The sequence below is a fragment of the Mus musculus genome, chromosome 2, assembly GCF_000001635.26.
Source record: "Mus musculus strain C57BL/6J chromosome 2, GRCm38.p6 C57BL/6J".
Classification (NCBI taxonomy): domain Eukaryota; kingdom Metazoa; phylum Chordata; class Mammalia; order Rodentia; family Muridae; genus Mus; species Mus musculus.
The window spans coordinates 29,919,190-29,932,218 of record NC_000068.7 but is presented as its reverse complement, the minus strand read 5'-3'; the positions used below and the strand labels follow the sequence as shown (position 1 = coordinate 29,932,218).

The 13,029-nt window shown below is 46.6% G+C and overlaps 1 protein-coding gene across 38 annotated transcripts in view; it reads right to left on the bottom strand.

Annotated features, from left to right (window-relative positions):
- Positions 1–472: 472 nt before the first annotated feature.
- Odf2 (outer dense fiber of sperm tails 2) overlaps positions 473–13,029 on the bottom strand; it is a 42,733-nt gene continuing 30,176 nt past the window's right edge. For 25 of the 38 annotated variants that reach the window (XM_017316279.2, XM_030248314.1, XM_017316291.1 and 22 more), the window contains 7 exons: positions 11,334–11,444; positions 11,111–11,215; positions 9,848–10,006; positions 8,580–8,680; positions 6,117–6,279; positions 5,390–5,515; positions 473–1,749 (listed from right to left, as the gene is read on the bottom strand). In XM_017316279.2, the coding sequence (XP_017171768.1) occupies positions 1,558–1,749; positions 5,390–5,515; positions 6,117–6,279; positions 8,580–8,680; positions 9,848–10,006; positions 11,111–11,215; positions 11,334–11,444 (957 nt within the window). In that variant the 3' untranslated portion in view covers positions 473–1,557. Of the gene's footprint in view, positions 1,750–5,389; positions 5,516–6,116; positions 10,007–11,110; positions 11,216–11,333; positions 11,445–13,029 lie in introns of those variants that run through there. The other 13 variants (XR_003951351.1, XR_003951348.1, XR_003951354.1 and 10 more) reach the window with 3 other exon arrangements.

Sequence of the window (13,029 nt, the reverse complement as noted above, 5' to 3'; positions counted from 1 at the left end):
CATTCTAATCAGGACTACACAGAGAAACCCTGTCTTGAAAAACAGAGGGAAAAAAAATGGAAAGAAAAACCAAAACTAACCCTAGGCTAGCCCATGTGCACATTCTAATCAAGTGTTCTCTCCCACGAATTCAATGCAGGAAAAGAAAAAATGGCCCCAAATCTTATCACCCAGAAAGTGGGTAGCATTTAATAGCAAACATAGGCACACCCCACACCTATGCTTGTAAGTGATCCTCCGCAAACCCTAAGCATCGAGGCCTGATGGGTGCCTAACCTCAGGCCACCAGATGGTTTATCTTCTGAAACCAACAAAGAGCAGCTGCCTATCTTGCCCACAATGAAATGAAAGGTGGGTAATTGACACATCAAGGACTTTCTCACAGAGTGCTTACGACAGGTATGTGTCACCTCACTCAGCTTGATCATTTATAAAGTAAGGAGGGGATAAGGGAAATCAAAGGAGTCTGACATAGTGATACAAACTTTATTTCCTGTAAAACCACACAAAAATTTCAAAAATAAAGGAATCCCAGAGATACAAAGAGAACTGACAAGCAATGAGATAGGAATTCTGATTGTCAGGCCGGATGGTCGTGAGGAACAAGTGGCCTATAGGAAACAGACATGGGAGGTTTCCCCGGGCACCAAGGAGAACACTGCTTCCTGCAGGACCCACCAGGAGGAGAAAAGCTGACTCCCCTTCAGCAGAGCATCCACTACAGCTGGAACAATACAGATCACCATGGCCCCTGCGCAAGGATGACACCGTTGGGTATTGTTCCTGGAGTAAGAGGCTGGGAGTTGCAGTTCCCAGAACTGTGAAACCAGACCACATGGTTACAAGCACACTTGCCACTGTTAGGTCTGTGTCCAAACAGTTCATTGTGAACACACCTGCTGTAGCTGGGACTATGCCAGTTGCTATGTAATGAGGGACGCAAACAATGTATTTATTTTCATGACATTCGTAGCTACAGATTCCACAGGAGCAAGGGAGCCGTGAACATCTCATCTCCATGAGCCCTGACTAATTTACCTCAGATACTAATTTACCTGTTTTCACTATTTCTTGATACAAATAAAGTTCTATTTTTATTAAAAAAATAAAATAAAAAATAAATAAATAAAAAGGAAAGAAAAGGCAATGTAGGCATTCAGTGGAGAAGGATTCCTGCAACTTTAGCTCAAAAAACCCCAAGAGAGAGATGCCTGGAAAGAGGAGGGCTGGAAGGAGTCTGCATGGAACAGTCCGTCCAAACATTCCCTGAGGAAAGGAAGCAGACTCTGTATGTAAAGTTCCAGGGATTTCAAAATCTGGTACCTAATGTGGCAAATGCACGGCTGTGAGGATTAGAGAATTCCACCAGGTTCCCAGGTCAGGAAAGATAACCAGATTGTTCCTGACTCATCCCTGGCTGCTCTAGGAGCCTTCCTGGCATTAGTGGAGGAACAGACCCTGAGCACATTTGAAAACGAGTGGGCTTGCCAGCTATGGTTTGCTAACTCCACAGTTGTCTGGCGTCAGGCACGGGCATCACACCCTGGACAGGTGGCCTCAGGCAGGGGGCGATCGGGAGCGGATGGGTGAGCTCGTCAGGTAGGAGGATGTATAGGGAGCATCCCCAAACACATTTGCATAAGAGGCCTTGAGGAATTGGACATAATTCTGCATGCTGCGGTTGGTACTCTCAGACTGCTCCAGGCGATCTTTCAGATCCTGCAGGCGGCTCTGGTATCTGCGATCCGCCTAACCGAAGAAAGAGAACAGGGGCCAAGAATAAGAAGGCAACAATGGGCAATCAGAGACAAAGGCATCCTCTTCTAAGGTGCCAACACTGGGGGAGGCACATAGCGCCCGGGGTTGAGATGGATTTTATCCCCCTTGGGTGGGGGTGGGGGAAGTTAGTTGCTTGGTTTTGGGTTTCTCTGTGTTTTTTAGTGTTGTTACTCTGTGTAGTCCTGACTGTCCCAGAACCCACTCTATAAGTCAGAATGGCCTTGAACTCAGAGGTCTTCATCCCTCTGCCTCTGAAGTGCTGGGGGGTTAAAGGCATACTCGACCAACAACCAGCTCTTTAACTGTTTTGAACTAATGCCTCAGCAAGCTGCCCAGAGGACTAGGTACATGGCCTTGAATTAGTTACAATTTTCCTGACTTGACCACCTGAGTGCTGTTACTATGGCAACATACACCGAGTCAACATACCTGGCTGAGTTCAATTTTATTATTTGACAAAGAGTCTCACTATGTAGTTAGTTAGAAGTGATTCCAAGAAACCAGGTGCTTTCTTCTAGCACACCCACACTTGGTGTACATAGTGAGTTGTAGTTCAGCCAGGGCTACACAAAGAAGTCCTGTCTCAAAAGAAGAAAAAAAGAAAAAAGAGAAAAAAAAAAAAAAACCAAGCAGCCTGGGACTAGAGCTGAGCATGGTACTGCTCCATCAGCAATGGGAAGGGCTGAAGGGCTGCTCTTCTCCCACATCCTCAGCAAAACATGCTATCATTTGTTTATTTTTTAGACAGGGAATCATGTAGCCCAGGCTGGCCTCAAATTTGCTCTGTAGTTGAGAATGATGTTGAACTGTGGATCCCTCTGCTCTGCTGAGGTCACAAGCACGCACCACCTTGACTGATTTTGTTTTTTAATACTTAATAGGAATTAAACCCAGGGATTCAAATGTATAAGCATGGACTCTATCAACTGAGGTTTAGCCCCAGTTATTTTCTTTAAAAAAATGTTTTACACATATTTGTGAATGTGGTTCTCCCCTTTATTTATTCATTTAATTTATTTAATATATGTGAGCACAATCTCGCTGTCTTCAGACACACCAGAAGAGGTCATTGGATCCAATTACAAATGGTTGTGAGCCACCATTGTGGGTGCTGGGAATTGAACTCATGACCTCTGGAAGAGCAACCAGTACTCTTAACCCCTGAGCCATCTCTCCAGCCTTCATGGTTTTCCCGTTTCACCATAAGGGCTCTAAGGAACTCAGCTCATCAGGTTTGGTGGCAAGTGTGTCACCACTTAACCATTTCCTCACAACAGACACTCCATTGAGCTGGGCATGTCAGTGCACATCACGAATCCCAGCATTCAGGAGGCAGACCAAGGCAGAGCTCTATGCATTTGACGCCATCCTAGTCTACATAATGAGTTCCAGACCAGCCAGAGATACATAGTGAGACACTGTTTTAAAAACAAGCTAAATTAAGGAGATAGTCATTTTCTTCCCACTTAGGACAGTATCAGCTATAGGTTAAAAAAACAAACAAAAGGGCTGGAGATTAAAGGTGTGCACCACCACGCCTGGCAAGTTTTTTTTTTTTAAGGATTTATTATTATATATATAAGTAAACTGTAGCTGACTTCAGACACACTAGAAGAGGGCATCATATCTCATTATGGGTGGTCGTGAACCACCATGTGGTTGCTGGGATTTGAACTCAGGAGCTTTGGAAGAGCAGTCAGTGCTCTTACCCGCTGAGCCATTTCGCTAGCCCTGAAAGTTTTATTTTTAAATATCTGTATGTATTTGCTTGGAGTATATACACATAAATGCTGTGTCTGGTGGCCAGAGCTGTTGTATCCCCTGGAGCTGGAGTCCCCTGAAAAGGATGCTCAGCAGGAGACCCAGGTCCTCTATAATCCTAATCTCAGGCCATCTCTACAACCCCACCCCTTTACCTGTCAATCTTTCTTCTTTTGCTTTGCCATACTGACTATAACACTTCTTAGAGAAGTTCTTCTGGGTCCTATGCATTTGTGACTCTAAATACCTCAAGTTTGAGGGTTGATCCCTTTTAATAAATATCTGTGTGTAATCTCATCAACTTGACTCTCTGCCTTCAGGGTTCCAGTTCCTTCTGTCTTGACAGTTCTTATATTTGGTCTCTTAATAGTATCCCAGAAGACTCTGATACTGTGGTCATGTTTGGGTTTTTTGGTTGGTTGGTTTTGTTTTTTGAGACAGGGTCACTCTATTATACAGTCCTGGCTGCCCTAGACCAGGATGGCATCAAATTCCGACATCCATCTGCCGCTGCCTCCCAATGGGGGGAGTGAAAGCTATGAGCTCGCATGGCAGACTGCTTGTCTCTCCACGCTCATGTCTGAGTGGGCTTGGCTGACCATGCCCTCCTCCTTTCCTCAGCTTCTGTCTTCTGCTTGCTTTGGTCTTCACTGATGCTTTCTCCTGTTTTCTAAGTCATCTGGTCGCTTCCAACGTTTCTGGGTTTCCCCATAATCACAATTTCTTTTCTGTTTTTGTTTTGTTTTTTGTTTTTTGTTTTTTGTTTTTTGTTTTGTTTTGTTTTGTTTTGTTTTGTTTTGTTTTGTTTTGAGACAGGCTTTCTCTGTGTAGCCCTGGCTGTCCTGGAACTCACTTTGTAGACCAGGCTGGCCTTGAACTTCAGATCACTTTTTACCCCTGAACTTCTGAGATCTTCATCTGGCATATCACCGACTTCCTTGCGTTTGAGTTAACGTTCTTCAGGATGACCACGTTACCTTTATTTTCATGTTTGCATAGGTGTACAGAGGCAAAATGGGGCAACAGATCCCTTAGGACCAGAGTCACTGTGTATGTGGGATGCCTGGCCTCCTATGTGGATGCTGGGATACAAACTCCAGTCCTATGACCAAATGGCAGTACCTTTAACTGATGAGCCAAAAGAGAATATCAGATGCCCTGGAACTGTAGTTACAGACTGAGCCGTCACGTGGGGGCTTGGAGCCAAACCCAGGTCTTACCCAAGAGCAACCAGTGCTCACAACTACTGATCCAACTCTCCAGGTCCCATTTGGGATTCTCCTTATTAGTCAGCCTACTCTTGAAGGCTCAGCCCCGAGCATCACAGGCCAGAAGACACAGACCTGCACTGTGAGTGCTGTCTGTCTACTCAGGGAGTCACCCTTTCTCCTGGGTACTTCTCAGGCGCTCTTTTACATCTTCATGATTTCCCTTGCTTGGAGTAAGAGTTATTTTTACTTGTTTTGACTCTCTCATGTACTCACATGGAGATAGCCTCTACCCCATGATTTTATCCCTAACAGGAATTTGATAATCTCATAAGTCTATGGATACACTAAAAACTGTTCAGCTATGCAATAAGTGTTTATGGGTATAAATGACATCTTGTAACTCTGATTTTAAGAAGTGATGTAACAGGAGCCATAGCTCAGTAGTAGCAGTTTGCCTAACACCATCAAGGCTCTGTGTTCAATCCCAAGTACCAAAAAGGGGAGGGAGGTCTATACAGAATTAATTCTTAAAGGATGGTAAGGTGACTGGGAATAATTACCTATGTGAGACTCATGAAAACACTAGCAGGCAGTTGTGCCAGTAGCCTGAGGAAGCCCTGCCCACTAGCCCAACTCACATCATCACGAGTCCGCCGCAGCTGGCCAAGTTCTGTCTTGGTCCTGCTCAGCTGAGTCTCAAGGTCCAGGATTTTGCTCTGGGCTGCTCGTTCCTTGGAGAGTGCCTGTTCCTTGGTTTGCTCCACCTACACACAAAGTACAGAGGTAAGGAAGGCTAGCTGACTTGACAGACACGGTTGGCCACACCCACTGATCAGTCACAGTCATCCACTGACACATCAGTATGCAAAATATTCTGGAGCCTTAGAGCAGAAGCTAACTAGAGGGAGTCTCTCTCTCCTCTCTCTCTCTCCCCTTAGCCCCCACCTCTCTTTATGTGTATTGATGTTTTGCCTACATTCTATGTCTGTACCAGTGCTAGATTCCTTGGAATTGGAATTACAAACTGCTGTGAGCTGCCATGTGGGTGCTGGGAATTGAACCTGGGTCCTCAAGAAGAGCAACTAGTGCTGTTACTCATCTCTCTAGCTCTGAGGGAAGCTTACCATCCTCCTTTTTGCCCGACCTTTTCCAGCATTCCTATAATGTGAAAAAACTTTCCAGAATCTCAAGAGAGAGCAATGTCCATGAGCAATAGCACAAACGGCCAATCCTCTACAACAGACACCCATTTCATCCTCACAGCACATTCAGGAAGAAGATGCTCTACTGTTCCCATTCTTCAGATGGGAGCGTAGGCCAAGAAAGGGTTAGAACACAAAGCAAACTAGGAGTACAATGACTGACCTGTCGCCTGGCATCTTCAATGGCACTCTCCAACTGCCTCGCCAATGACCCACACTCCCTCGTTTTCTCCTCCAACCGCAGCTGAGCCTGGTGGATTGCCTCCTCCCTCTTGGCAATCACCTGTAGGAACTCGACATTCTGGGCGCTGGTAGCCTCCAGTTTCCTAGGTGAGAGCACTCCATTAGACCCTGCAATGACCTGCCTGCCTTGATCCACTGCCAGGGGGCTTCTGCCTCCCCTGAATTGGGAATCTTGTCACTTGAGCAATCTTCACGGAAAGCATTTTCAAATCAGCAAGGTGGCTGCTGGACTGTGCATCTGCAACAGCGGGTCACAGGACAGTGGGGAGAGCGGAAAGGACTGCATGTGCAACTGAGTGCACATGGTGGCCCTTTCTTAGTGTCACACAGAGAACAGCAACCTGCAGCTCACAGAAGGCCTGCTGTCACCAACCCATTCTGGGAATAAGGAAGTGAAGCCTGAAGGAAACAGGAGACACAGGACTGAGGGCAGCAGAGCTGACAGGTCTGTCACCAAAGCCCAGCTCAGCAAAGAGACTTCAGCTGAGCCACAGTACCTTATGTGACAGACACAGGACAGCTGTGGCTACCCTACTTTACACAGCATCTCTCCTGTCCCTCCAGAACACCATCATCTTTAAAGAACACTCATTGCAGGTCCTGTTGGACCTAGCTATGTTTGTGGGTCAGTTTGGCATAGCAGAGGCCGTCTGGTTCTGACCCACTGTAGGCTACCCTGACCTTTAAGGCAATTAAGACCCTAAGACCCTTAGCCCTCCGACTTTTTCTTTTAAAAATTTATGTATGAGTATACTGTAGCTGTCTTCAGACATATGAGAAGAGAGCATTAGATCTCATTACAGATGGTTGTGAGCCACCATGTGGTTGCTGGGAATTGAACTCAGAACCTCTGAAAGAGCAGTCAGTGCCCTTAACTGCTGAGCCATCTCTCCCAAGACTGGGTTTTATAACACAGCCCAAGCTGGTCTCTAGCTGGCAGCAATCTTCCTGCCTTAGCCTCCCAAGTACTGGGACTAGTAGTGTGCTACCACTCTGGGATCCTAGTCCCCTGCTTGCAGATGCCACCATGGTTCTGGAAGAAGAGTTCCCAGCTTAAGGAACATCATTTGTAGGAACCAGCTGTGTGCATCTGGGCAAGTTATAATCATTGCCTGAGCTTGGTGTTATGATCATTGCCTGAGCTTGGTTTCCTTACAGATAACATTTGGGTCATCCACGCCTATGACCTCAGAACTCAGGTGGCTGAGGCAAGTGGAGTTGCAGGCCACAAACTTACACTCTGATTCAAAGAGGCAAACTATGGGACAGGCAAACTATGGTTCAGTGGGTAAAAGTGCTCGCTGAAAAGCACCATGGCCAGAGTTCAATCCACAGGACCCACATTGTGAAAGAAGAGAACTGACTCCCACAAGTTGTCCACTAATACCTACACTTATGCAGTTACTATGCTGGGTACAAATATATAGGAATAAATAAATAAAAATAGGGTTAAAAAAGATAAGAGCTAGAGAGATGGCCTGATGGTTAAGAGCACACACTGCTCTTGCAAAGGACGAACCAACTTCAGGTCCCAGGACTCACATCAGGCAGTTCACAACTGCCTATAACTGCAGCTGCAGAGGCTCTGAGCCTCTGTGGGCATCTATACATACTCCCAGACACTCACAAATAGAGACAATTCAAAAATAAAGTATATCCTTAAAAAAAAAAAGTCACTAATTAGGACTAATAGTACCAGCTGGCAACCATATACAACCAGCTTGTGAGTGAGGCAGGAGAGCCCTTTATGAGACCCTCTCACTGAGGACTGCTGTGTCTCAGGCGGCACACTACTCCTACGTTCGTCCTTCCTCACACCTGGAACCAGGTCCAGCAGAGTTAAAGCATCTACCCAAGGTCACAAGGGAGGTTAAGTCTCTCAACCGGACCTGAAGCCAGGGCTTCTGATGCCAACAAGTGCTGTGAGCCTCACCCACGCCTGTCTCTAACAGTCTGTAGGAAGATCAGGGAGGTCACAGAAATGCTGGTCAGCAGCACGCGGGTGCTCTGGCTGCTTCACTCAAAGCAGGCCTGATGGTCTTCTTGAGATAATGGCGCCTGCCAGAAGACTGTCCTTGGATCGTATGGTCCCACAGCATCTCTCCCGGCTGAGACCCCCCTTCCTCTCGTCCACAAGGCGCCTGCCAGAAGACTGTCCTTGGATCATATGGCCCCACAGCATTTCTCCCGGCTGAGACCCCCCTTCCTCTCGTCCACAAGGCTTACCACTGAAACACAAGCAGCTCTTCCTCTGAGTTCTGCCTAGTACCTTCCAGGACCTTGAGTCCTTCCAATACTTCAGCACACTAAGCACAAAGCAGCTAAGTGGCAGAAAGTCTCAGGTCCTAGGAAGAGGACAGACATGGGACCAAGTGCCTCTAACCTCTCAAGTTCATCCACCTTCTGACTCAGCTGTTTATTTTCCTTCTGGGAAGCCTGATGTTTCTCTCTCGCCATCTCCAGCTTGTCCCCCTGATGTTCGATCTAAAATGACAGGAACGCAGTCTGGTTTATGAGGGCATTTCCAGTAAGGTTGAGGAATGAAGGGATTCCCCGTTCTCCTGTGACAGCATCCACACCCAGGAAAGAGGCAGACTGCCCTCAGCAGGTGTCCCATATTCAACCAACAACCTGGAAGAGATAAGAGAACAGGGATGGGACAGACCCGCTCCACCCCCTCACAATGGGAGAACACAGGTTAGATGCTGGTTCCCGATGACAAGAGGGCTGCAGAAGCCCCACGGGGACTGTAGTAGACATGGGGCGTTAGCAGCACATTGTACAACAAACCCCAAGCTTTACCAATCCTGCATTATGCGAGAGCTCAAGAGACCCCAAGAACATTCAACAGTCTGAAAGCCATGGATTCAAATCCCTGTGAATACTGAGCATCTCTGTGACATAGGGACTCTTGTTTCCTTCCCTTCTAGGTCTCAGGGTGTTACTGAAGGAAGAGCCCATGGGGCAGCGTGGGTGCTCAGAAGCTGACACGTCAGGAGACTCCAGCACTTTTGGGGGTAGAGGCAGGATTAAGAGTTTAAGATCATTCTTGGCTACACAGTAATTTCAAAGCAGCCTGTTTCAAAAAAACAAAAGCAAACAAAAGAAAGACTTTAAAGAGAAAAGATAAGAGACCGCCGATGTCAGATTTAAGTGAGTTCTGTGTCATGTCTTGAACAGTGCAGGGTACGGTTCCAGAAACTGAGAGACAGACAGCTTCTGGACAAAGGGGCTGCTTGCTTCTCTCAGAAGAGAATCCTAGGTAAGTAGATCTGTGGAAAACAAGGAGAGGCAGTTAAAGCTTGAGAAAAATGGAACAGTGGACAAGCGGTGGGTGCCACAGATCTTCTGCGTGTCCTCTCTGTGGCTGTAGGTCGGAGGACGGCGGCAGGATATGCAAGGCAGAAGCAGGCAGAGCGTGGCCGGCCATAGCAGGGCAGTGGCGAGTCTATAAGCTATAATCACTTTGTGCAACACGCAGGGTTTGGCACACCAGACTTTTATTTCACAGCACTGATGATAGCTCACTCCTTTCAGAAATCGGCAGCCAAGAAAAAGGAAGTGGTCCTCCCTTGGGGGGCGTGCAGCTCATCTCGGTAAGCGGGCCCCTGCTCGGGCCAGTTCGTGGGATCCCTTCTGCCAGTCCCTTACCCGGCTGCGCAGGTCTGAAATGATGGCTGTGAGGTCGATGTTCTTCCTCTCGTAGCCCTGCAGCTGGTCTTGGCACTCAGCCAGCTTGGCCTCCGTGATCTTGAGGATGTCAGGCAGCTGTTGTAGGTCAGCCAGCTGTGACTGGAACTGCCGACGGGCCTGAGGCAGGAAAAGAAGCCCAGCATTGGTAAGATCCCAACTGAGAACACAGCATGGCTGACCCAGTCCCACTGGCAGGAGTCGGGCTGCTCCCCCGGAGGCAGAGCAGGCTGATCTTGGCAGGGCACACTGAGCCTACACCCTGGGACACTTGCAGTAGCCATTCATTTAGTCAGAAAATATCAGTGGTGACACCACATTTCAGCACCATCCTGAGGGCTCTCTGCAGTCACTTTATTTGAACAATAAGAAAAAAGGACAATTTAGGAGCTGGAGAGATGGCCCAGTGGTTAGAGCACTGACTGCTCTTCCAGAGGTCCTGAGTTCAAATCCCAGCAACCACATGGTGGCTCACAGCCATCTGTAATGGGATCAGATTCTCTCTTCTGGTGTGTGGCTGAAGACAGCAGTATACTCACATATAAAATAAAGTCTTTTTTTAAAAAAATTAAATTAAATTAAATTAAATTAAAAAGGGACAATTAAAAAACAAAAAACAAACCCACAAAGGACAATAAGGGTACGAGGCTCAAAGTCTGGTTTAAAAGGCAGGATTACAGGCTGAGATGACTCCAAAGCCCCTAGGAAGGCAGCCATGATGATACAAAGATCAGGGAGGATTAGAAATAGCTGGCCCTGCTGCATCCTTAAGCTTTAAGGCTGGGACCAGAGGCAGAAGTGAGCTGCTCCAGTAACTGCTGGCTGAGCCCAACTCAGACGGCTCAAGGGAATCATTAAGACAATTACTACACCCCAACCAGCCAACAGCTCTGAAGAGAAAAATCCTTCCAGAGGGGATGCTAGGCACATTTATAGATGCTACAAAAACAGAGTTCAGGCAGAAAAAAATGGGCATCCAACTGCCTGCCTGCCCACCATGTAGATCTGAGTCCACCTGGCCAAAGGGGCTTTTTAAATTTTTTTTTCAAACCACAAGGGGAAAATGGAACTAGAAAGACAGTATAGAGAAAGAGCCAGGGAGGGGACAACAAACAAAGAAAAATTGGGTGGGGTGGGAGTCAGAGAGAAATCAATTGCTCTTGTGAGCCAAATCAGGCAGGAAAAGGGTCCAGGCAGTGAGGAGAGCACAGAAGGGGACAGTACCGCCTCGATCTCTTTGTTCATCTCGTCTTTAAGCATCTTGTTCTCTTTGTCGCAGCGCTCTAGCTGTGCAGCCACTTCATCAGCCTCCAATCTTGTTTTCATCACCTAGGGAACAACAAAACCACAGTGGATGCTCTTGGCAGAACCCCCCCTTCCCATCTTATCCTCGAAAGACCTAGCTGTGAGCCAACGAGCAGGGGACCAGGCTGCCCATGGCGTCTACCTGGCTCTTGTAGTTGTCTATCATCCCCTCGTAGTTCTTCACTGACGCCTTCAGCTGCTGAACCTCCAAGTGAGCCTGGTTGAGCTTGTCCTCCATAGGGGCAAAGCTAGCCTAAAGAAGGGAGGGCTTGTGAGCAACGTAGATGAAGGCTCAAGATCAGGGCCTCCTGACCCTCAGTGTACTTCTAGGAGCCAGCAAAGAACATACATACATGCATGCATACATACATATGTTATATACATATATACATAAATTTTATACACACACACACATACAGAATATATTCATCAGTGAGTAAGTCTCCAAATATGACCCCCAAATGTGGACAGAGTTAATGACAAATTTCTCATTCCAAAGGCAATATACAGTCTCTAAAGGAAAAAGACAGCTTGGTGCAGCCATGTGGTAATGCACTTGCCTAGCATGCTAGAAAGAAAATGAATATCAAACCCATGGATCACATGACCAAGCCTTAAGAGTTGGCCACAGAGCTATTCTTCTCTAACTTGCTTCAGGAATAAACAAATTATACGATGCTTTCAAAACAGTTAAGATACTTTTTAAAATTAACAATATGTTGTAAACGTATTTTCAAGATATTAAATTCCATCACCTCTCAAGATAGGTACCTGCTACATAAATGGATTTGCAATATAGATAAGTAGGGAACAGGAGAAGATGAACACACACGTATGTGTGCACATAAATGTGTGCAAACACACACACACACAGACAGTGCGAGTGGTGGCTCATGTTCAGTCCCAGCTCTCAATGTTGCAAGTCTGAGGCTAATAAATAAGAAAAAGGAGGGCAGAGGTAGAGAGGGAAGGAGAAGAGAGAAGGCTTAAGACACTGGCCTAGAGAGAAGAAAGGGTTGGAGCTCAGACTCATGGTACAGTGCTGGCCTAGCATGCACAAGGCCCTGGCCTCCGACCTCAGCATCACAGAGAAAGGGGGAGAGAGGGAGGGAGGGAGGGAGGGAGGGAGGGAGAGAGAGAGAGAGAGATGGGGAGCAGCACCACAGACAGAGAAAGGAAGCTTAGGAGCGTCAGCTGGGTGGAGTCAGTGCGCTTGGCTGTCACCAACACTCACTATGACAAGAGACCTATGTCTGGTACCTTAGCACATGTCAAGTGCTTCCCTACTCCTGAGAGACTCCCCTAGCTTCTGTGATTTTTTTGTTTTTTGTTTTGTTTTGTTTTGTTTTTTTTTTTTTTTTTTTTGGTTTTTCGAGACAGAGTTTCTCTGTGTATCCCTGGCTGTCCTGGAACTCACTCTGTAGACCAGGCTGGCCTCGAACTCAGAAATCCACCTGTCTCTACCTCCCGAGTGTTGGGATTAAAGACGTGTGCCACCACGCCTGGCTTTCTGTGATGTTTTAAATTTTTCCTATGAATATATCTGACCACTTAAGGGGATATATTTCTAACCATACTTTCAATGGCACAGTGTAAACTGAACACAGATACACCAGGCTATAATCCCTAAGTATTGGATTCCGAGGTTGTTAATATTGTTTGAGATGGGGTCATCTCTGTGTATCCTAAATTCACCTGAAATTCTTTCTCTCTCTCTCTCTCTGTGTATACACATATTTATATACATACATAACTAATAAATATATATATATGTAGCTTTCCCATGCTAGCCTTCAGCTTGTATTTCTCTTGTCTCCTTGGAAGTTCATTTCTTTTCT